General features: G+C 44.7%; 1 protein-coding gene across 1 annotated transcript in view; it reads left to right on the top strand.

Annotated features, from left to right (window-relative positions):
• Window positions 1–26,151, top strand: part of TMEM132A (transmembrane protein 132A) — a 240,977-nt gene that overhangs the window by 50,526 nt on the left and 164,300 nt on the right. The window contains exon 2 of the mRNA XM_068255296.1: window positions 2,316–2,527. Within this exon, the coding sequence (XP_068111397.1) occupies window positions 2,316–2,527 (212 nt within the window). The remainder of the gene's footprint in view (window positions 1–2,315; window positions 2,528–26,151) is intronic.

The following is a 26,151-nucleotide window of genomic DNA, read 5'->3' as shown; positions in this document are numbered from 1 at the left end:
GTGCGGTTCTGCGGAAGGCACCTACTTTCACATATGGTGGCAATGCCCCATTCTACGCCCTTTCTGGCAAAAGATATTCGACCTGCACGAAATCTTATACCTTCAACACATGCCCTGTACCCCTGAAATTGGACTACTTTCCATGATTCCGGGCTCATTGGCTTCTGCTAAAAAATCAGTGTTCCGATACCTTCTGATTTGCGCTCGACTGCTTATTTCCAGAAACTGGAGGAAGCAGCAAGCCCCCTCTCTATCAGAGTTTATTAACCAAATGAACCATATAATGAGAATGGATGATCTCCTCCTCTCTGCCAAAGACAAATATAATGTATTTACTCTCAGATGGATGGTATGGATTGATTTTTGGGCCTCGGATGCCCTCCCCACTTTTCTAGCTTAGGAGACTGCTCGCTCTTGCCCCTCCACACCCCAATACCACACAAAATTTGATGCTAGTGCCCTTCACAGCTCTGTCCACTTTAAGATACATTGAGCCCTCCATCATATTGATTGGTATGATTTTTTTATGATTTGCCCTTAATAAAAAGTGATTTTTGAAAAAATAAATATTGACAAAAATAACAAACAAACATTAGGGGAGCGATCAGACCCCACCAACAGAGAGCTCTGTTGGTGGGGAGAAAAGGGGGGAGGGGGGAATCACTTGTGTGCTGAGTTGTGCGGCCATGCAGCAAGCCCTTAAAGCTACAGTGGCCATTTTTGTGCAAAATAGCATGGTCTTTGGGGGGTAAATCTTGTGGTCCTGAAGAGGTTAAACAGCTGTGCTTAAAAATTGCAAACCGCACAGTCTGATAAAAATAGCTCCTTGGTGCCCCCTCAAAAGGTTGTCACCCCAGGCTTCTGCCTTGTTTGTCTATGTCTAAAAAACGACTCTGATGTTAAACTATTCTGGGTGCTGAATCGGATCTCTTCTTCCACCACAGAGCAGCACTGTTTTCGGACATTCTCTTTTGAGTCCCGATTACATCACACTTTATCATGTGATTAAGACCCAAATAAGGATGTACGTACACAGCAGAGACCCGATTCAGTGCCTCAGTATGGCCAGCTACTCAAGATAACTAAGGCAAGGCTACCAAAAGGTTTCTGGAATCCTAAAGTGAGAGGGCTAAGGATATGGAGGCTGTAATATTTATTTCCTTCTAAACCAGTGATCTGCAAACTTGGCTCTCCAGCTGTTAAGGAACTACAAGTCCCACAATGCATTTGCCTTTATGAATCGTGACTGTGGCTGTCAGACTCCTGCAATGCATTGTGGGACTTGTAGTTCCTTAACAGCTGGAGAGCCAAGTTTGCAGATCACTGTTCTAAATGATACAAGTAGCTTGGCTGTCCTGTTGAGCCTTTGCATCTAATACTTTTAGCCATAGACCCTGAACAAGAATGCAGATTGGATATTTATGACTTTAGTTAGACTGGATTTGCCACATGCTTGTTTTATGTGAGAGATTCAAACACTACTGATGCATGAAAGATCAGCAGGGCACCAGGCACCTGGTATTGTTTAAAGCGGTATTGTCACCATAAAAATCTAATTTCAACAGAAACTGATCTGAGTGTATTAAGTGATAAAGATTCTAATCCTGCATTAAAAACTTGCAAAACTTTTTCTGCTGTTATGGTTTGTAGTTATCATATACTTATCATATACTTATCATATACTAGGAGCACTGGCCCTAGTGCCAAACAGTGCCAAAGAGTTGAATGCTAGGAGTTCTTTTTATCTATAATATATCATTCCTCTTCCATTTATTTCCCTGCCTAGCTGCTTATCAAAAAACACCCTCTGATTACTTGTGTTTACAAGCAAGGCTGAAGTGACTCAGTGATTGGATGTGTAAATAAAAAAGACAGTGCATTTGTTAGTATACATCTCAGTGGGAGTGTCTGAAGACTCTGGGAGGAGGGCAGCTAATGAATACACAATGAGCAAGAGAAGGGAGGGGGGAAAACAAGAGTCAGGGAGGATATGATGTCAGCATTAGCTTGGCAAGATGGCCACTGCCTAGAATAGGATTTTCTGCTTTTCCTTTATAAAATTTACAGGAATCAATACGTGGATAGCACAATACATCTGTTATGTAAGTAGAAGTAGTATTTATGTACTTATTATGTATGTGTTTTTTATTTCTAGGTTAGCATGGGTGTCGCTTGTTCTTCAAAAAGGAATTTAATATGGCAGACTCCATATCCCTCTCACTTCAGATGTCATTTAAAAGTGTTCACCATGTTTTTTTAATCTTATCCAATAGCTTATTTTATTATTGTTGTTTTCTTTTTTTTTTCTTTTTTAGCAATCGACTGTTCCCCAAGCATTCCAGCACTGCCATTCTCTTTGGAGGTTAAAGATGCACCACAGTATTTCCGCTTACAGCGTGCAGTGCCCAATGAGGAACCTGTGATGTCATCACAAACCGTTGTGCACAGGGAGAGCTTTTTGGTAACTCGTTTTGGGATAAAAGAGCCACATGTACGGGCCTCATTTCAGCAAATACAAAATCAAGAGGTAAGATAACCTACACAGAAGCGTGTGCATATAACACATCAAGATATATATATATATATATATATATATATATATATATATATATATATATATATATATATATATATATATATATTCTGGAAAGTATTAAAATTAATAGCAACATACCTATTTAAGAAAGTAGAATTGATTATTTATTTTTCTGCTATTGAATATATCAAGAATAATAATAAAGCATCAGTATTAACTGACATAAATTAGACCTGAACTCTTGCACAGGACAGAAGGAAAACATACAGAAATGCACCCTGTATGTGATTAGAGAGTTTACTTTGTCCAATTACCCCTTATTTGTAACTAAGCACAAGTTGTAATTTGATCTGTCAGCTGTGTCTGCTTCCATGAAAGCAGGAAGTAGAAACACTGCAGCATGCGTGATCGTCATTGCGACCAATTGTCATCCCGGTTAGGCATGCAATTTGCACCGATTTTCATGCAATTTGATTATAATAATCGAATCGGATGGACGATCGGCCACCAAGTGGTCTGATGTATGGCTACCTTAAGAGTGGTATGTAGGTACTCTCCAGGATAATGAGGGAATTCTTCCTCTATTACACGCTCTTCACGCATGATCTATAGGTTTACAGGTGATAAACAAAACACCTCTGGGTTCAATGTGCACAAAATTCTCTGGATTTACAACAGCCCTGCAGGGAGTACATATACAGAGTACAGGTAGTCCCCGACTTACGAACGCTTGACTTACGAACGACCCGCCGATATGAACAGCATGGATTCAGTGTTTCCATGGGAACAAGCCAAAATAAATTTCAAATTGGACTTGTAGTTTTTGAGAAAATTGATTTTCAAAAATTCAAAGAAAAAATGGCTTTTAAACTTGGATAAGCAGGTACAGAGGGCAGATATGACACCGAGGGGGACACTGGAGGCACAGGGGGGCACAGAAGAGGTACAGGGGACAGAGATGGCACAGTGTTCCAACTTAAGAACAGATTCAGGTTAAGATGGAACCTACAGTCCCTATATCGTTCGTTAACCCGGGACTACCTGTATATACAGTATAGTACTACTGTATAATTTAATTTTTAGTCAACAATCCCAAATGTAATAATCTATCAAATTAATGGATTGAGCAAATGGAGTTTGAAAATCATGTAGAATTGGTACAGGAGCTGACAATAGTTACTTGTGGTAAATACAAATTCACATCACCTCACACAGATTGGGTGATGTGAATTTGTATTTAAATTCAGTGGGGGGGGGGGGGGGGGGGGGTACTGGCTAGGTAATAGACTGCAGGGGTGCTTCTACATGGGATAAACCCTTCCCTCATTTATGTAGTCACTAGCACTTTACTGTCAGTTCCTAGATAGATTTTTTTATGATCGAATAAAAGTTATGTTTTAGATAGTACTCAATCTTCTCCATAAAAGGTTATCATTTGTGCACTAATTATAAGTCAGTTTTGTGTATAGTTTGCAAAATAGCGTAGCTGGATGTCACAATAGTGACTAGGGAAGGTGAATGAGATGCAAATAATTCTGATTTGATGTCCTTTAGACTGTAAGGCCTTTTGGCCAGGGCTCTCTTCCCCTTTTGTCTAACAATGCTGTGTAATGTGTGTCCCACCCCTGTATTATGATCTGTAGTTGACTTGTTCACAGTGGTAATCAGAGCCGGGACAAGGTCCTCTAGCACCCAAGGCTGAGACACCAAAGTGCACCCCCCCATCCCTCAAACCCCAGCCGTCACACACTGATTGCAATTAGAGTAAGAGGCTCCCCAGGGCAAATTTTGTTAGCTTTAGCTGCAGCGGCTTGGCATTGAGTACGATTATTTAACTTGTTGTCGATGAGAACTCCTAAGTCCTTCTCCAAGTTTGATGTCCCCAACTGTATTCCATTTATTTTGTATGGTGCTAGACCATTGGTACGACCAAAATGCATGACTTTACATTTTTCATCATTGAATTTCATCTGCCATTTATGTGCCCATATAGCCATCCTATCCAGATCCTGTTGCAGTATGTCCCTATCTTCCTGTGAGTTTATGATTCTGCACAATTTTGTGTCATCTGCAAAAATAGCAACATGCTTATTACTGCATCTACTAGGTCATTAATAAATAAATTGAAGAGCACTGGACCCAGTACAGACCCCCGTAGGACCCCACTGCTTACAGTAACCCATTTTGAGTATGATCCATTGACTACAACTCTTTGTTTTCTGTCTATTAGCCAGTTCCCTATCCATGCACACAGACTCTTCCCCAGTCCTTGCATCCTCAACTTTTGCACCAGACTTTTGTGTGGAACAGTGTCGAAGGCCTTTGCAAACGGCTGTGAAATCGCTGCGCACACCGCTGACAGAGCGATCAATTTCTGTCCGAAATCGATCATTCCCGTCGACCCATCCGTGCGGAAGATTTTTCTCGGTCACCGGCGGGTCAGGAGTGCGTCGTTAGCGGCGTTCGAATGTCCGAACCACCACCACCACAGATTGTGAACGGTTTCAGGCTGAAATCAGTTCACAATCTGTTTGCAGTAAAAGTGGCCATACAATCCCTCTCTGATCAGATTCGATCAGAGAGGGATCTATCTGTTGGTCGAATCTGATGGCAAATCGACCAGTGTATGGCCACCTTTAAATAATGGGAAAACGTGAGCTGTAAGCCAATCCACTGGGACTGCCAGTTGAAAGAGGGTCACAAAAGATAAGATAAAGGGGTTTATCTATAACTGAAGTTAATTCCCTTAGGACCCGAGGATGCATGCCATCCGGGCCAGGTGCCTTGTCTATTTTTAATTTATTTAGTCTTGCCTTCACTTCTTCCTGCGTTAAGTATTTAATATTACAGTTGGAAGATTGAGACTCTTCTGCATCTGTAATTTGCAACAGTGATGATTCCCTTGTGAAGACAGAAGCAAAGAAAGTATTTAATAACTGCCTTACCTTGGTCATCCACCATTGAGTTCCCACCCTCATCCTTTAGGAGTCCTATACAGTCAACCTTTCTTTTTTTAGAGTTGATGTTCTTGTAAAACTTCTTTGGGTTAGATTTGATATCCCTAGCGATTTGATTTTCAGCTTCAATCTTTGCCAGCCTAATTTCTTTTTTTACAACTGTTATTGCACTCCTTATAATTCCTTAATGCTGCCTTGGTCCTCTCCTGTTTTAGGATCCTATAGGCATTCTTTTTCCCCTTCATTTTATCTCTAACCTTTCTATTCATCCATAGAGGCCTTTTTTTATTCCTAGACATTTTGTTTCCATATGGGATATACATACTACAATATTGATTGAGAATAAGCTTAAAAGCTTGCCATTTCCCTTCAGTGTTCTCCCCTTATAGTACATTATCCCAGTTCACCAAACTTAGTGCCTGCCTGAGTTGATTGAAGTTTGCTTTTCTAAAATGTATAGTTTTAGTGGTCCCGCTGCCCTGCGGCCCATCAGTCACCAGATCAAACGTTTTCATGTTGTGATCACTATTTCCCAAATGTTCTTGAACCTGCACATTTGATACATTTTCTGGTCTATTATAAATGATCAAATTCAGTAACGCATTCCTCCTAGTTGGTTCCGTTACCATTTGAGTCAAGTAATTGTCCTGTAGTGATGTCAGAAATCTGCTGCTTTTACCAGAATGGGTAGCCTCAATACTCCAGTCAATGTCCGGAAAGTATTGTAGTAAATATATCCCATATGGAAACAAAGCGTCTAGGAATTAAAAAAGTCCTCTATGGATGAATGGAAAGGTTAGAGATACAATGGAGTGGAAACAGAATGCCTATAAGGTCCTAAAACAGGAGGGGACTGAGGCTGCATTAAGGAAATAGAGTATAAGGAGTGCAATAAAAGTCGTAAAAAAGAAATTAGGCTGGCAAAGATTGAAGTGGAAAATCAAATCGCTAGGCATATCAACTCTAACCCAAAGAAGTTTTACAAGTACATCAACTCTAAAAAAAGAAAGGTTGACTCTATTGGACTCCTAAAGGATAAGGGTGGGAACTCAATGGTGGATCACCAAGGTAAGGCGGATGTAACGGCTGGCAGGCCGTAATGATACAAAGGTACTAACAGTAGCCCTGGGAGGGAAGGAGGACGGAAGACCCAGAGAACACCCCAGAAGTGTGCAAGTTTATTTGGTAACAAGTGTTTAAACTGTAAGGTGTTTGATCACAGTAACAATGCTGCCAGACAGATGGATTACAAGCAGGATAGTAATGCACACTCAAGCAATATAAACTCTTAGTATTCAGGCAAACAGTTGGTCGGAATACCAATCGGGTAATAATACAGGTTAACAGTATAGACGTGAGGATCGAGCAGTCGGGTAGTCAGAATACAGATCGGGTCATACACAGAGTATCAATATTGGCTTGGAGGATCAGGCAATTGGGTAGTTAGAATACAGATCAGGTCATACACAGAGTATCAATATTGGCTTGGAGGATCAGGCAATTGGGTAGTTAGAATACAGATCGGGTCGATACACAGGATATCAATACAGCTATAGGGGTCAGGCAAACGAGTAATCAGAATACAGATCGGGTTGGTACACAGGATATCAATACAGCTATAAGGGTCAGGCAATCGGGTAGTCAAGATTCAGATCGGGTCTGTACACAGAATGTCAGAACAAGCAATATTAATAATAACAGAGGAGACAAGCTCTACGCCTAGCAAGCCTAGCTTTCACTATAACCGGCGCGGCGTCCCGCAGTGACGTCAGCTCCGGAGAGCGTCCGCATAGGGCGTACCCGCACTATCCATGCACTGCTTGGGACGCACGCGGCTGCCGGAAGAGGAGACCGTGGAGCGCAAGCCGTAAGAGCCAGGGACATCGCGTAAGAGCCATGGAACTCCTGAATTAATTTCTGAGCATGTACATGTACCCGTCGAGCAGGGACCCAACACCTCTCCTCTGGGCCATATCCCTTCCAGTCAATTAGGTACTGTAAAGAATTCCTAATTTTTCTAGAATCCAAAATTTTATCCACCTCATACTCAGTCTCACTTTCCACTGTCACTGGTGGTGGTGGAGATGAGGAGGCCTGGGAGTGTTTTTCTGGTTTTAGTAAGGAAACATGGAAGGAATTCCCAATTTTCAGGCAGTTCGGTAACTTCACCTTGTATGCAACCCTGTTTAGTGTTTTAATAATAGGGAAAGGCCCAATATACCAGGGCCCTAATTTTGATGTTGATTGCCGCAAAGGAATGTGTTTTGTAGACACCCAGACTAAATCCCCTGGCGAGAATTCTGGTTCTAATGATCTGCGTCTGTCAATGGAACGTTTCTGTTTCTTAACAGAGTTCGGCAAGTTCACTTTAACTTTTTCCCATACAGATGACATATGCAGCAACCATTCCTCCAATGCTGGTAAATTGGAGGGTTGCCCTGACAGGGGAGAAAATTTAGGGTCCTGACCGGTGACCACTCTGAAAGGGGACATGCCTGTAGAAGAATTTACCCAGTTGTTAAAGGCAAACTCTGCAAACGGAAAATACCCTGTCCATTCTTCCCGATTGCTGGAGACATAGCAACGCAGGTACTGTTCCAGAGACTGGTTTGTCCTCTCAGTCTGACCGTTTGTCTCCGGATGAAAACCCGATGAAAATGATAAATTAACCCCCAGGCGGGAACGCCAGAACTGAGAGACAAACTGGACTCCTCTGTCCGAGACTACCCTTTCAGGGATACCATAGAGTAAAAAAATATGAGTAATGAAGAGATCAGCCAGTTCCTTAGCGGTAGGCAATTTGGCCAATGGGGCATTTTACTAAAGCGGTCCACAACCACCCAAATGACCGTGTATCCCTCTGATGGTGGTAAGTCCACAATAAAGTCCATGAATACATCCGTCCAGGGCTTAGATGGTGCAGGTAATGGATGGAGTGAACCACTGGGAGCAGTTCTAGAAGCCTTGCCACGGGCACAGGTAGAACATGCACTGACAAATGCCCGGGAATCACGGGCTAAGGATGGCCACCAGACCAGGCGAGACAAAAGTTCTAGCTTTTTGGCTTGACCCGGATGTGTAATGGATAGCGGAGATGCTGCCGCAGCGGTGAGCAGCATGGCGGCTGTCTCAGCCGGCAGCCTCCGCCGCGCTATTACATGGTGGAGTTTTGCCTGGTCCTTCAGTTGCACATAGACTGAGGGCTACGCACGCGCGCGCCAGGCGACAGGACCTTTATGCGAATAGAAGGGGAGTCAGCTGATCGGCCGGTCAGCTGACTCCAGCAGTGCTCCTGATTGGCTGAGTGACTGGGGCGCTAATGGGCGCTCTCCGTATATATAGGACCTGCCTGTCAGTAGCTCCTCGTCTGCTGTTGCAAATGTTACGTGTTACTCAGACCTTAGTCAGATCCCAAAGTGTGCTAGAACCAGCAGGAGCTGGGGATCCACACTTAGTCAGATTCTGTTGATAGCTAAAGTACTAATTGAATTGTATTATTTGTTATGACCTTCTGCTAAGCCTTGACTACTCTTCTGCCTACTGATTCTGTGCTTCTGCCTATCTGATCCTGTTGCTGACTCATTCCTGAATACTACTCTGATTTAGCCTTCTGTCTTTGTACCGTATCTATCCGTCTGTTGCCGAATCTGCTTGTCTGACTCTTCTGCCCTCACCAGTGAGCCTAGTCTCTGGTGAGGGATTCTCTGTGCAGCTTAATCACCTGCTCCTCAGGTGACCAGTAGCTGCAGTACAGTCTGTATCACCTGCTCCTCAGGTGACCAGTAGCTGCAGTGCAGTCTGAATCACCTGCTCCTCAGGTGACCATCGGCTCCTCAGGTGACCAGTAGCTGCAGTACAGCCTGAATCACCTGCTCCTCAGGTGACCAGTAGCTGCAGTACAGTCTGAATCACCTGCTCCTCAGGTGATCAGTAGCTGCAGTACAGTCTGAATCACCTGCTCCTCAGGTGACCATCGGCTGCAGTCTGAATCACCCGCTCCACAGGTGATCAATATACGTTGTATTACTGTTGCACCAAACACCTATCCTTACATCCGATTGTCCGGTGTCTCGCTATACTCGCATTATTGGTGATTCTGCAGATCACTACATAATCAGGTGTAGCATCTGTATTACTGGTGATACTGCAGATCACCAATAATCAGAAAATCTGTTCTTGCTGACACCAATCGTTACAGGATGCCCTGCAATCTTATCCTCATGAAACTGTCTCTAAGTCTCAACTGCGGGGGAACATATAAACAATTTGACGGTTTGCCTGGGGGAACATCGTTTTGGAAGCGAGAAAGACATTCCATAAGATTTTAATCATGATTGGGAGTAGTCACAGCTGCGATGATGCACTGAGTGGGTTCAGGGCTCTGCGAACTGGGGGGGATCCGGACAAAAGTAATGGGACAGTGCATCCGCCTTGACATCCTTTGAGCCAGGTTTATACGTGATCGTGAATTTAAACCTAGTAAAAAAACAGAGCCCACCGTGCCTGTCTGGGGTTCAATCTTTTTGCGGACTCAATGTATTCTAAATTTTTGTGGTCCGTGAATACTGTAATGGGATAGTTCGCTCCCTCTAGCCAATTCCTCCATTCTTCAAATGCCACTTAATGCCCAACAATTCCCTGTTGCCTATGTCATAATTCTGTTCTGCTGGAGAGAATTTTTTTGAAAAAAAAGCACAGGGGTGCGATCTCTCAGGGGAACCTGTATACTGAGAAAGGACTGTCCCTATTCCCAGTTCAGAAGCATCAACCTCCACAATGAAGGGACGAGAGATATAAGGATGCACCAGAATTGGGGCTGTACAGAAGGCTTCTTTCAAAGCTTCAAAAGCCTGATGAGCCCGAGCAGACCACTGACTAGGATCAGCCCCCTTCTTGGTCAGGTCGGTTAGTGGTGCAACTCTGACAGAGAACCCTTTAATGAATTTCCTATAGAAATTTGCAAAGCCTAAAAACCTCTGCATAGACTTCAGATCAGTAGGTTGAGGCCAATTAAGAACTGCCAAGACTTTGGCTGGATCCATAGTCAATCCTGAGTTAGAGACAATATACCCTAAGAAAGGCACCTGGTTGGTTTCAAATGTACATTTCTCCAGTTTAGCATATAAATGGTGTTACCTTAATTTCTGCAGGACTGCTTGGACATGCTTGCGGTGGACCGACAGAGAAGGAGAGTAAATCAAAATATCGTCCAAATAGACAATTACAAACTTTCCCAAGAAGTCCCTGAAAACGTCATTCACGAACTCCTGGAAGACTGCAGGGGTATTGCAGAGCCCAAATGGCATAACTAAATATTCATAATGGCCGTTGAGTAGTAGCCACCCTGGCACTATGGACGAGCTGAGTTCGTCCAGCAAAAACCTGAAAAAAACGTTATTGACGAGCTGAGCGCGTCCATGCCGATGGGAGATTTCCTGTTTCTCTGCCCCGCCGGCTGCATTTTTTTCTCATCAGAGGGATTCCCCAGGATGGCTGAATGCCTGACTGCACGCTGTGGGTTCGATCTGTGCTACCCACAGCGTGCAGAACAAGCATCCAGGCACCCTGGGAAATCCCTGGGCAGCCAGCGGGGCAGAGAATGTGCAGGGGTTCCCCCTTGTATGCGGAGGTTGTGCGGGCAGGGGATCCCCCTCTGTGCGGGCGGGGGGAACCCCTTTCTATGATGGCTGTGCGGGCAGGGGATCCACCTCTGTACGGATGGGGGGAACCCCTTTCTATGGTGGCTGTGCGGGCAGGGGATCCCCCTCTGTGCGGGGGGAACCCCTTTCTATGGTGGCTGTGCGGGCAGGGGATCCCCCTCTGTGCGGGCGGGGGGATCCCCCTTCTATGGTGGCCGTGTGGGTGGCCTATCCCCCTCCCTCCCGATCTCCCCCCCCCCTCCCTGTCTCAGCCCGTTGAGTAAATAGATCTACTCACCCGACGGCTTTCTCCAGCGGCGGCTGCGGCGCACACCCTCCTCCATTTCCGATATCTCGTTCTCTGTACAGTTATGAAGCTATAACCCTTGCTATCTGAGAAGATTAACTTCTTTCTTTTGAGCATGCCATCCACTCCACTAGTTTTAGGGATGCCTTGGTTCTCGTTCTCTGACGTCACCAAGTCTCGTAATGTAACTATACAGAGCATACAGCTTATCAGCATCAAAACCACACTGAGCGCCTCAGAGGCGCTCAGTGTGGTTTTGATGCTGATAAGCTGTATGCTCCTTTTTGATTGGCCTGATGAAACGGGATTGAGCCAGTGAAACGCGTTGCCTATTTTTACTGTGGAGTATAAATAAATTGTTGTTTGACTGTTGATGCCACAGTCCTTCCTTTGTTTGCTTTGTCCGCATGGATGGGATAGGTCCACCACTGCCCCATCGGTTTTAAGCTCGTTTAAGTGACTTTTATTCTATTGGCGCCTCTGGAAAGCTTCTACATATAATTAACATGTATAAATACATCAGAGGGCAGTATAAAAGCTTGGCGGATGAGCTTTTTTTCCCTAGGCTTTCACAAAGGACTAGAGGACATGATCTGTGCCTGGAGGAAAAACGTTTTATGCTGGGAATACACGGGTCAATTTTGGCGCTCGATTCTGCGCCCGATCGTTTTCTGCGCTCGATTCTGCGGGCGATTCTCTTATCTTCCATTAGAGTGACGCAGGGGGGAGGCAACGGCCAGAAAAAGCACAGCACAGGTAACGCGCATGCTTCCTGGACGTAGTTTCTACGTCCAGGAACCGAAATAGGTTAAGATGTGGAATGCATTGCCACAGGAAGTAGTTATGGCAAATTCTATATCTGCATTTAAAGGGGACTAAAGGGGCCCATACACTTAGCCGATTTTTGGCCGATCGATCGATCAAAATCGATTGGTCGATTGCAAATCCATTGACCAATCAATCGATTTGCGGACGATTTCGATCGATTTCAATCGATCTGGCAGGCTGAAAAATCTAGGTCGATCTGTTGAGATTGCTTATCATTTTGCATTGGCCCTAATGGAAATCTGGTGGCAAAAAAATGCCATCAGATCGATTTTCAATAGATTTCAAACTGAAATCTATTGGAAATCTGTTCCTAGTAAAAAATGTTCCTAAACACATCAGATAGATCAGAAATCTATCTGATGATCTATCTGCTGCTAATCTAATGCTGGGCATACACGGCTCGTTTCTTCTTATCAGTCGAGCCGCTGATGGCTCGATTGATAATTTCCGACAGGTCTGATTGCCCGCCGGTTTGATTCCGCGCTCGATACCGGCGGGCAGAACAATAGAAAAAACAAAGCACTGGTTATCGCTGATTAGAAAGCACCCGCGGGGACGAGTGGGAATTGATCCGCGTGGACGAGCGGTGACGCGCTGGCATCGAGCTGTTGGCTCGATACCGGCGCACTATCTAGCCGTGTATGCCCAGCATAACGAGTGTATGGCCACCTTTATGCTAGATACAGCCATACAATTTTCTGTTATATTTTCTGCAAGATTTACCTGCCAGATAACATGTTGGACATTATCTATCTATCTAACCATCCATCTGCATAGCAAATAGGCATTGTTCATTGTTCAGCAGGAGATAACCAGAAGACAATGCACCAGAGATAATGACCAGTCTCTACAGAAAATAATGTAATGCAGAAAATTGTATGGTGTGTACTAGGCATTAAGGTGGCCATACACTGGCCCGATTCACCGCCGTTTCGACAGCACATTCGATCACTGGGATCGAATCTGCTGCCAATCGTTCGCGCTACACGGCGAATTTCGATCCTTTTCGTCCGATCCCGTCGATCGCTCCGTGCGGAAAATTAGCGGCGATCGCCCGCGGGTAGGGAGCGCGTCGCTAGCGGCGTTCGAGTACCCGACGACCGACGCAATAGAGCCGCATACATTACCTGCTCCGCCGGCACGTCTACGCCCGGTCACCGCTGCTCCGTGTCCGCGCTGGTCTCCGGCATGCTTCAATTCCTCTGGCCCGGCAGGAAGTTTAAACAGTAGAGGGCGCTCTACTGTTTAAACTTCCTGCCGGGCAGGAAGAAGTAAAGCATGCCGGGGCCGGAGACCAGAGCGGAGACGGAGCAGCGGTGACCTGGGGACTGGAGTCGCGCCGGCGGAGCAGGTAATGTATGCGGGCGGGCGGGGGGAGCGGCGGCAGCACCACCACCACCACAACAGATTGTGAACGGTTTCAGGCTGAAATTGGTTCACAATCTGTTTGCAGTAAAGGCAGCCATACGATCCCTCTCTGATCAGATAGGGATCTGTCAGTTGGTCGAAGCTGATGGCAAATCGACCAGTGTATGGCTACCTTTAAGGTGGGTCTACACGCGGCGATGTGGCTTATCAATCGAGCCGCTGATACAGCTCGATTAATAAGATCCGACAGGTCCGATCTCGCCGCCGCCGATTCCCTGCTCGCTCCCCACGAGCGGACAATGGCAGGGAATCGAGCGGAAGATAAGCGGCGCCGGCGGGGACGAGCGGGTATCGAATCCGACGCACGCGCGGGGGAGCTGGGACGCGGCGGGTATGCGCTGGGGATGCGGAAGAGGCGATCCGGCGGCTAATCGAGCCGCCGGATCGCTGCGTGTAGATTTAGCTTTAGATGCTTTTCTTGCGTTGGAAGACATCCATGGCTATAATTACTAGGTATTGTCAAGTAGTGTTGATCCAGGGATTTTATCTGATTGCCATCTGGAGTCGGAAACGATTTGTTTCCCTTTTGGGGCTAATTGGACCATGCCTTGTAAGGGTTTTTCGCCTTCCAGTGGATCAACAGGGATATGTGAGGGAGCAGGCTGGTGTTGTACTTTATTTTCTGGTTGAAATCTATTAACCCTTCGCACTCTCGCATGCAAATGTTCAAACAAATGCATTCACAGATTCACTCATCCAGGCACAACTGTTATCCCTACAGCTAAGTTAAAAGCCGGGGTTTTAGTTCACAGAAGAATGCATTCTTATGCTTAGTCACCTATACTGCGCAGAAGTACCCAGGTAAACATAGGTGTCCTAACTTTGGCCCTGTACCATGCATAGTGCAGACATGCAAACACATTCATTGCATCAAACCTATCAATGGATTAGGAGCACACATCCTGACGTCCTCTCCTGGGACAGACAGTGCATCTTACCAATCGCAAAAGGGAGCTAACGTTATGTGTCCATGTGCACCATGCACATACACCAGCATAAGCTGTGTGCATGCTGACAAACACATACAGGGGAAGGAGGGAGTGCACTGAATTAGACCCTAGCCACAAGGGTCAGTAACAAGAAAAAAAATACATATATCCAGGCACATCGCCTCGAGTTAGGACATTTAATAAGTTATTAACCACTTGCCGACCGCCCCCAGCCGATGGGCGGCGGCAAAGACTGGGCCCAAACGACCGCAATACGCCCATCGGCGGGGGCGGCTGCGGGAGTGGCTATGCGGCGATCGCGTCATTCGTGACGCGATCAGCCGCCGGGGACTGGCTCCGCCCACCGCTCGTAGTAACCCGCCGGGCGTTCGGAAGGGCCGGCGGGTTACTAGCACCCGGATCGCCGCATGTACATAGTATAATAGGCTTTGTAATGTATACAAAGCCTATTATACTGGCTGCCTCCTGCCCTGGTGGTCCCAGTGTCCGAGGGACCACCAGGGCAGGCTGCAGCCACCCTAGTCTGCACCAAAGCACACTGATTTCCCCCCCCCTGCCCCCTGATCACCCACAGCACCCCTCAGACCCCCCCTGCCCACCCCCCAGACCACTGTTTGCACCCAGTCACCCCCCTAATCACCCATCAATCACTCCCTGTCACTATCTGTCAACGCTATTTTTTTTTTATCCCCCCCCCCTGCCCACTGCCCCCTCCTGATCACCCCCCACCCCTCAGATTCTCCCCAGACCCCCCCCCCCCCCCCCGTGTACTGTATGCATCTATCCCCCCTGATCACCTGTCAATCACCTGTCAATCACCCGTCAATCACCCCCTGTCACTGCTACCCATCAATCAGCCCCTAACCTGCCCCTTGTGGGCAATCTGATCACCCACCCACACCAATAGATCGCCCGCAGATCCGACATCAGATCACCTCCCAAGTGCAGTGTTTACATCTCTTCTCTCCTCTAAACACCCACTAATTACCCATCAATCACCCATCAATCACCCATCAATCACCCCCTATCACCACCTGTCACTGTTACCCATCAGATTAGACCCTAATCTACCCCTTGCGGGCACCCAATCACCCGCCCACATGCTCAGATTGCCCTCAGACCCCCCTTTATCAATTCGCCAGTGCAATATTTACATCTGTTATTCCCTGTAATAACCCACTGATCACCTGTCAATCACCTATCAATCACCCCCTGTCACTGCCACCCATCAATCACCCCCTGTCACTGCCACCCATCAATCAGCCCCTAACCTGCCCCTTGCGGGCAATCTGATCACCCACCCACACCAATAGATCGCCCGCAGATCCGACATCAGATCACCTCTCAAATCCATCGTTTACATCTATTCTCTCCTCTAAACACCCACTAATTACCCATCAATCACCCCCTATCACCACCTGTCACTGTTACCCATCAGATTAGACCCTAATCTGCCCCTTGCGGGCACCCAATCACCCGCCCACACGCTCAGATTGCCCTCAGACCCCCCTTTATCAATTCGCCAGTGCAATATTTACATCTGTTATTCCCTGTAATAACCCACTGATCACCTGTCAATCACCTATCAATCACCCCTGTCACTGCCACCCATCAATCACCCCCTGTCACTGCCACCCATCAATCAGCCCCTAACCTGCCCCTTGCGGGCAATCTGATCACCCACCCACACCAATAGATCGCCCGCAGATCCGACATCAGATCACCTCCCAATTGCAGTGTTTACATCTCTTCTCTCCTCTAAACACCCACTAATTACCCATCAATCACCCATCAATCACCCCCTATCACCACCTGTCACTGTTACCCATCAGATTAGACCCTAATCTACCCCTTGTGGGCACCCAATCACCCGCCCACACGCTCAGATTGCCCTCAGACCCCCCTTTATCAATTCGCCAGTGCAATATTTACATCTGTTATTCCCTGTAATAACCCACTGATCACCTGTCAATCACCTATCAATCACCCCCTGTCACTGCCACCCATCAATCACCCCCTGTCACTGCCACCCATCAATCAGCCCCTAACCTGCCCCTTGCGGGCAATCTGATCACCCACCCACACCAATGGATCGCCCGCAGATCCGACATCAGATCACCTCTCAAATCCATCGTTTACATCTATTCTCTCCTCTAAACACCCACTAATTACCCATCAATCACCCCCTATCACCACCTGTCACTGTTACCCATCAGATTAGACCCTAATCTGCCCCTTGCGGGCACCCAATCACCCGCCCACACCTCAGAACGTCCTCAGACCCCAGCCCTGATCACCTCGCTAGTGCATTGCTTGCATCTATTTCCCCCCTCTAATCACACCTTGAGACACCCATCAATCACCTCCTGTCACCCCCTAGCACACCTACCCATCAGATCAGGCCCTAATTTGCCCCGTGTGGGCTCCTGATCACTCGGCCAAACCCTCAGATCCCCCTCAGACCCCCTTCCGATCACCTCCCCAGTGCATTGATTGCATCTATTTTTCCCTCTAACCGCCCCCTGAGACACCCATCAATCACCCCCCTAGCACTCCTATCCATCAGATCAGGCCCAAAACATCCTGTCATCTAAGAGGCCACCCTGCTTATGACCGGTTCCACAAAATTTGCCCCCTCATAGACCACCTGTCATCAAAATTTGCAGATGCTTATACCCCTGATCAGTCATTTTGAGAAATTTGGTTTCCAGACTACTCACAGTTTTGGGCCCGTAAAATGCCAGGGCAGTATAGGAACCCCACAAGTGACCCCATTTTAGAAAGAAGACACCCCAAGGTATTCTGTTAGGTGTATGATGAGTTCATAGAAGATTTTATTTTTTGTCAAAAGTTAGCGGAAATTGGATTTTTATTGTTTTTTTCACAAAGTGTCATTTTTCACTAACTTGTGACAAAAAATAAAATCTTCTATGAACTCACCATACCCCTAACGGAATACCTTGGGGTGTCTTCTTTCTAAAATGGGGTCACTTGTGGGGTTCCTATACTGCCCTGGCATTTTAGGGGCCCTAAACCGTGAGGAGTAGTCTAGAAAACAAATGCCTCAAAATGACCTGTGAATAGGACGTTGGGCCCCTTAGCGCACCTAGGCTGCAAAAAAGTGTCACACATGTGTGACACTTTTTTGCAGCCTAACTGTACTAAGGGGCCCAAAGTCCAATGAGTACCTTTAGGATTTCACAGGTCATTTTGAGACATTTGGGTTCAAGACTACTCCTCACGGTTTAGGGCCCCTAAAATGCCAGGGCAGTATAGGAACCCCACAAGTGACCCCATTTTAGAAAGAAGACACCCCAAGGTATTCTGTTAGGTGTATGATGAGTTCATAGAAGATTTTATTTTTTGTCACAAGTTAGCGGAAATTGATATGTATTGTTTTTTTTTTCACAAAGTGTCATTTTCCGCTAACTTGTGACAAAAAAAAAATCTTCTATGAACTCACCATACTCCTAACAGAATACCTTGGGGTGTCTTCTTTCTAAAATGGGGTCACTTGTGGGGTTCCTATACTGCCCTGGCATTTTAGGGGCCCTAAACCGTGAGCAGTAGTCTAGAATCCAAATGCCTCAAAATGACCTGTGAATAGGACGTTAGGCCCCTTAGCGCACCTAGGTTGCAAAAAAGTGTCACACATGTGGTATCGCCGTACTCAGAAGAAGTAGTATATTGTGTTTTGGGGTGTATTTTTACACATACCCATGCTGGGTGGGAGAAATATCTCTGTAAAAGGACAATTGTGTGTAAAAAAAATCAAACAATTGTCATTTACAGAGATATTTCTCCCACCCAGCATGGGTATGTGTAAAAATACACCCCAAAACACATTATACTACTTCTCCTGAGTACGGCGGTACCACATGTGTGGCACTTTTTTGCACCCTAAGTGCGCTAAGAGGCCCAAAGTCCAATGAGTACCTTTAGGATTTCACAGGTCATTTTGCGACATTTGGTTTCAAGACTACTCCTCACGGTTTAGGGCCCCTAAAATGCCAGGGCAGTATAGGAACCCCACAAATGACCCCATTTTAGAAAGAAGACACCCCAAGGTATTCCGTTAGGAGTATGGTGAGTTCATAGAAGATTTTATTTTTTGTCACAAGTTAGCGGAAAATGACACTTTGTGAAAAAAAACAATTAAAATCAATTTCCGCTAACTTGTGACAAAAAAAAAATCTTCTATGAACTCACCATCCTCCTAACGGAATACCTTGGGGTGTCTTCTTTCTAAAATGGGGTAATTTGTGGGGTTCCTATACTGTCCTGGCATTTTAGGGGCCCTAAAGCGTGAGGAGTAGTCTTGAAACGAAATTTCTCAAAATGACCTGTGAAATCCTAAAGGTACTCATTGAACTTTGGGCCCCTTAGCGCAGTTAGGGTGCAAAAAAGTGCCACACATGTGGTATCGCCGTACTCAGGAGAAGTAGTATAATGTGTTTTGGGGTGTATTTTTCCACATACCCATGCTGAGTGGGAGAAATATCTCTATAAATAGACAATTGTGTGTAAAAAAAATAAAACAATTGTCATTTACGGAGATATTTCTCCCACCCAGCATGGGTATGTGTAAAAATACACCCCAAAACACATTATACTACTTCTCCTGAGTACGGCAATACCACATGTGTGGCACTTTTTTGCAGCCTAACTGCGCTAAGGGGCCAAAAGTCCAATGAACATCTTTAGGCTTTACAGGGGTGCTTACATTTAGGCACCCTCCAAAATGCCAGGACAGTGAACACACCCCACAAATGACCCCATTTTGGAAAGTAGACCCTTCAAGGTATTCAGAGAGGAGCATAGTGAGTCCGTGGCAGATTTCATTTTTTTTTTGTCGCAAGTTAGAAGAAATGGAAACTTTTTTTTTTTCTTTTTTTTGTCAGAAAGTGTCATTTTCCGCTAACTTGTGACAAAAAATAAAATCTTCTATGAACTCACCATGCCTCTCACTGAATACTTTGGGATGTCTTCTTTCCAAAATGGGGTCATTTGGGGGGTATTTGTACTATCCTGGAATTTTAGCCACTCATGAAACCTGACAGGTGCGCAGAAAAGTCAGAGATGCTTGAAAATGGGAAAATTCACTTTTGGCACCATAGTTTGTAAACGCTATAACTTTTACCCAATCCAATAAATATACACTGAATGTTTTTTTTTTTATCAAAGACATGTAGCAGAATAACTTTCGCGCTCAAATGTATAGGAAATTTTACTTTATTTGAAAAATGTCAGCACAGCAAGTTAAAAAAGTCATTTTTTTGCCAAAATTCATGTCTTTTTTGATGAATATAATAAAAACTAAAACTCGCAGCAGCAATCAAATAGCAGCAAAAGAAAGCTGTATTAGTGACAAGAAAAGGAGGTAAAATTCATTTAGGTGGTAGGTTGTATGACCGAGCAATAAACCGTGAAAGCTGCAGTGGTCTGAATGGAGAAAAAGGCTCTGGTCCTTAAGGGGCGAAAAGACTGTGGTCCTCAAGTGGTTAAGGAAAGGGAGGTGCTGAAGGGGGTGTGACTAGAAAACAGCAAAAATCTATTAACCCTTCGCACTCTCGCATGCAAATGTTCAAACAAATGCATTTCCAGATTCACTCATCCAGGCACAACTGTTATCCCTACAGCTAAGTTAAAAGCCGGGGTTTTAGTTCACAGAAGAATGCATTCTTATGCTTAGTCACCTATACTGCGCAGAAGTACCCAGGTAAACATAGGTGTCCTAACTCTGGCCCTGTACCATGCATGTCTGCACTATGCGAAGGGTTAATAGATTTTTGCTGTTTTCTAGCCACACCCCCTTCAGCACCTCCCTTTCCTTAATAACTTATTTAATGTCCTAACTAGAGGCGATGTGCCTGGATATATGTATTTTTTTTCTTATTTTCTGGTTGAACGCGATGGACGTATATCTTTTTTCAACCCATGTAACTATGTAATAGAGAAATGATAGCTGAGTGAGTTTTGCGCCCCTTCCTATACTGCGCCCTGAGGCTGGAGCCTCTCTCGCCTCGGCCTGACACTGGTGATAATCCACGAATGTCTTGTATTAATTGTTGTTTTGTTAATTTTTTATTTTTGTACCTTGTATACTGTTTATTTTTCATAATTTGCATACAAAATTTGCATAATCCTGCATCAATGCAGAATTATTTACATCTCATTGGGCTTGATTCACAAAATGGTGCTAACTGTTAGCACACTGTGAAAAGTGGTTCGCGCAAAATTTCGCGTGATTACGGTTATCACACACAAAAATTTGCGTTCGCACGTTAAAGAGACTCCGTAACAAAAATTGCATCCTGTTTTTTATCATCCTACAAGTTCCAAAAGCTATTCTAATGTGTTCTGGCTTACTGCAGCACGTTCTACTATTACCATCTCTGTAATAAATCAACTTATCTCTCTCTTGTCAGACTTGTCAGCCTGTGTCTGGAAGGCTGCCAAGTTCTTCAGTGTTGTGGTTCTGTGATGCATCTCCCCCTTCCAGGCCCCTCTCTGCACACTGCCTGTGTATTACTTAGGATTAGAGCAGCTTCTCTCTTCTCTTATCTTTTACAAGCTGGATAAATCCTCCTCTGAGCTGGCTGGGCTTTCACATACTGAGGAATTACATACAGGCACAGCTTTCTGCACTCTGCAGGAAGAAACAGCCTGACACTTCAGTGGAAGATAGCTGCAGGGGGAAAGAAACACACAAATGATCTCTTGAGATTCAAAAGGAAGGCTGTATACAGCCTGCTTATGTATGGATGTATTTTCTATGTGTGGACATGCTGTACATCAACCTACTTCCTGTTTTGGTGGCCATTTTGTTTGTTTATAAACAAACTTTTTAAAACTGTTTTTAACCACTTTTAATGCGGCGAGGAGCGGCGAAATCCTATTACAGAGGGTAATAGGAGATGTCCCCTAACGCACTGGTATGTTTACTTTTGTGCGATTTTAACAATACAGATTCTCTTTAATGCAAATTTTTCACGCGTTAATGGTCGCGTTCACGTTATCGCACAAACGCGGACTTTAAAACTTGTAAAATTTCGTTTTTCGTGTGAAAACGGTTTTTCATTGCGAAAATGCGCTAAAAGGCGCAAAAAGCCGTGCTAACAGTTAGCACCGTTTTGTGAATCAAGCCCATTGACTATCCCAACTAGCGATAGCTAAAGCGAATAAAATTGTGGGGTGCATAAAAAGGGAAATAATATCTTAAGATGCTAGCATACTACTCCCTCTGTGTAAATCACTTGTGAGTCTACATGGGATGGGATACAGTATAGGATACAGTTTTGTACACCACACTATAGAAAGGACATTGACTTTCTGGAACGAGTACAAAGACGCAGGGCGACGCCAGGGGGTGCTTTGAGTGCTGAAGCACCCCCTAAAATTCTTCAAGCACCCCTAAAGCACCCCCCAGCGTGAACTGACTTTCGGCGTCTAGTAGCCGTGTCAGTTCACCGACAGCAGCAGCCCGCTAACCAGCTCCTGCCATTTCCAACTAAAAACATAGCACGTATCCGACCTTTTTTCTCCCATGACACAACCAAAATGTTAGTACATGCTCTTATTATATCTCGATTAGACTATTGCAATATATTGCTTGGTGGACTTCCAACTAACCGACTAACACCGCTCAATTCTGTACTGAACTTTGCTGCTCGACTCATTCATCTCTCCTCTCGCTCTTCCTCTGCTGACCCTCTCTGTCAAGCTCTTCACTGGCTACCAATTAATGAAAGGATTCAGTTCAAACTCTTAACCCTAACCTACAAAGCTCTCCACAATCTCTCTCCCCTGTACATCTCCTCACTAGTCTCCAGATACCAATCCAACCGCAATCTCAGATCTGCACATGAGCTTCTTCTATCCTCTTCTACAATTACCTCCTCACATTCACGTGTACAAGACTTCTCACATGCCTCACCCCTCCTCTGGAATGCCCTTCCGCAACACATCCGCCACTCTCCCACCTTTGAAATCTTTAAACGCTCCCTCAAAACCCACCTTTTCCGACAAGCATATTCTCTAGCTTAGGCCATGCACCCACTAAATAACCTAATTACGCACTGCCTGTACATATACTGTATACATTCCCACCTCTTGTTTCCACCCCATTCCTTTAGATTGTAAGCTCGCAAGGGCAGGGCTCTCACGATTTTGTGTCATGGACTGTTATTAATTTATTGCTTGCACACTGTTAGACATTTATACATTTTAGTCATCATGTTAAATCAAATTGTAATCAGCAGTGCTGTATCTTGTATCAGTGTTTATATTTGATGTATATCATTGTCTGTATCATTATGTATCCCTTGTTTGTTTTCTTACATTGTACAGCGCCACAGAATATGTTGGCGCTTTATAAATAAATAATAATATTAATAATAATAATCAAGTCTGCCACTCATGATTGAAGTGTCATATGTGGCCCACATATGATTGAAGCGTTTTCTGATCATGTCTGCCACACATGATTGAAGTGTTTTCTGCTCAAGTCTGCCACACATGATTGAAGTGTTTTCTGATCAAGTCTGCCACATATCATTGAAATGTCATATGTGGCCCACATATGATTGAAGTGTTTTCTAATCAAGTCTGCCACATATGATTGAAGTGTTTTCTGATCAAGTCTGCCACATATGATTGAAGTGTTTTCTGATCAAGTCTGCCACACGATTGAAGTGTTTTCTGATCAAGTCTGCTACACATGATTGAAGTGTTTTCTGATCACGTCTGCCACATAAGATTGAAGTGTTTTCTTATCAAGTCTGCCACATATGACTGAAGTGTTTTCTGATCCAGTCTGGTACATATGATTGAAGTGTTTTCTGATCAAGTCTGCCACACACGATTGAAGTGTTTTCTGATCAAGTCTGCCACATATGATTGAAGTGTTTTCTGATCAAGTCTGCCACACATGATTGAAGTGTTTTCTGATCAAGGCTGCCACATATGATTGAAGTGTTTTCTGATCAATTCTGCTACACATGATTGAAGTGTTTTCTGATCAATTCTGCTACACATGATTGAAGTGTTTTCTGATCAAGACTGCCACTCATGATTGAAGTGTCATATGTGGCCCACATATGATTGAAGTGTTTTCTGATCATGTCTGCCACACATGATTGAAGTGTTTTCTGATCAAGTCTGCCACAGATGATTGAAGTGTCATATGTGGCCCACATATGATTGAAGTGTTTTCTGATCAAGTCTGCCACAGATGATTGAAGTGTCATATGTGGCCCACATATGATTGAAGCGTTTTCTGATCATGTCTGCCACACATGTTTGAAGTGTTTTCTGATCAAGTCTGCCACACACGATTGAAGTGTTTTCTGATCAAGTCTGCCACATATGATTGAAGTGTTTTCTGATCAAGTCTGCCACACATGATTGAAGTGTTTTCTGATCAAGGCTGCCACATATGATTGAAGTGTTTTCTGATCAAGTCTGCAACACATGATTGAAGTGTTTTCTGATCAATTCTGCTACACATGATTGAAGTGTTTTCTGATCAAGACTGCCACTCATGATTGAAGTGTCATATGTGGCCCACATATGATTGAAGTGTTTTCTGATCATGTCTGCCACACATGATTGAAGTGTTTTCTGATCAAGTCTGCCACAGATGATTGAAGTGTCATATGTGGCCCACATATGATTGAAGTGTTTTCTAATCAAGTCTGCCACATATGATTGAAGTGTTTTCTGATCAAGTCTGCCATATATGATTGAAGTGTTTTCTTATCAAGTCTGCCATATATGATTGAAGTGTTTTCTGATCCAGTCTGCCACATATGATTGAAGTGTTTTCTGATCAAGCCTGCCGAATATGATTGAAGTGTTTTCCGATCAAGTCTGCCACATATGATTGAAGTGTCATATTTGGCCCACATATGATTGAAGTGTTTTCTAATCAAGTCTGCCACATATGATTGAAGTGTTTTCTGATCAAGTCTGCCACACATGATTGAAGTGTTTTCTGAATCTACCACATATGATTGATGTGTTTTCTTATCAAGTCTGCCACACATGATTGAAGTGTCATATGTGGCCCACATATGATTGAAGTGTTTTCTGATCAAGTCTGCCACACATGATTGAAGTGTTTTCTGAATCTGCCACATATGATTGATGTGTTTTCTGATCAATTCTGCCACACATGATTCAAGTGTCATGTGGCCCACATATGATTGAAGTGTTTTCTGATCAAGTCTGCCACACATGATTGAAGTGTTTTCTGGTTAAATCTGCCACTTGATTGAAGTGTTTTCTGATCAAGTCTGCCACACATGATTGAAGTGTTATATGTGGCCCACATATGATTGAAGTGTTTTCTGATCAAGTCTGCCACATATGATTGAAGTGTTTTCTGAATCTGCCACATATGATTGAATTGAAGTGTTTTCTGGTTAAATCTGCCACACGATTGAAGTGTTTTCTGATCAAGTCTCCCTTTAAAAGTGCAACTGTCTTTGCGTTGCACTTTTAAAGGGAACCGAGGTGAGAATAATATTAAGGCTGCCGAATTTATCTCCTTTTAAGCAATACCAGTTGCCTGGCTGCCGTGCTGGTCCTCTGCCTCTAATTCTTTCAACCATAGACCCTGAACAAGCATGCAGCAGGTCAAGGGTTTCTGACAATATTGTCAGAACTGACAAGATTAGCTGCATGCTTGTTTCTGGTGTAATTCAGTTCACTACTGCAACCAAATAGATCGGCAGGGCTGCCAGGCAACTAATATTGTTTAAAAGGAAATAAATATGGCAGCCTCCATATCACTCTCACCTCAGGTTCACTTTAAATTAAGGCAGCTCCGCCCTCATCCGGTCATGATCACGCAATTTTTTTGCCGCGGCGCTATTCGCGTGCCGCAGGTTATAGCCACACCCATTGTTTGCCGTGGTCATCAGCTACCCCAGAAAGTTGATCCAGCACCTGCACAGCACCCCCCAAAAAAATCCTGGAGCCGCCACTGCAAAGACGGGCAACTAAATGAATCAGAGGGATGGAAGATCTCACTTACCAAGAAAGGTTGGACAAACTGGGCTTATTTAGCTTGGAAAAAAGGTGACTGAGAGGTGATCTGATTAACATATATAATTGCATCAGATGGCTATACAAAAAGCTTGGCAGATGAGCTTTTTTTTGTCCCTAGGGTTGTACGACGGGCAAGGGGACATGATTAGCGTATAGAGGAAAAACGTTTTTGCTGTCTATTTAGAAAGTAGTCCTTTACAGTGAGAGTGGTTGAAACCTGGAACATCTTACCTCAGGAAGTAGTTATGGCAAACTCTACAGTGTTCTCCCCATGCTCTTTTAGCCAGGTGCTCCAACAGCTAGTTTTGGTGAGCTGTAAGTAGAGAAGCGCCAGCCCTGCATTCTCTCATCTCGCCCCACCCAGCTTTTTTTTTCTTACCACCTGGCTACTTTTTTGTACCACCCGGCTGGAAAAAAATTCTGGGGAGAACACCATATCCGCATTTAAAGAGGG

The sequence above is a fragment of the Hyperolius riggenbachi genome, chromosome 10 (assembly GCF_040937935.1).
Source record: "Hyperolius riggenbachi isolate aHypRig1 chromosome 10, aHypRig1.pri, whole genome shotgun sequence".
In the NCBI taxonomy this organism is placed as follows: domain Eukaryota; kingdom Metazoa; phylum Chordata; class Amphibia; order Anura; family Hyperoliidae; genus Hyperolius; species Hyperolius riggenbachi.
Note: the sequence above shows the minus strand (reverse complement) of the source record. Positions and strands in the feature narration are given on the sequence as shown.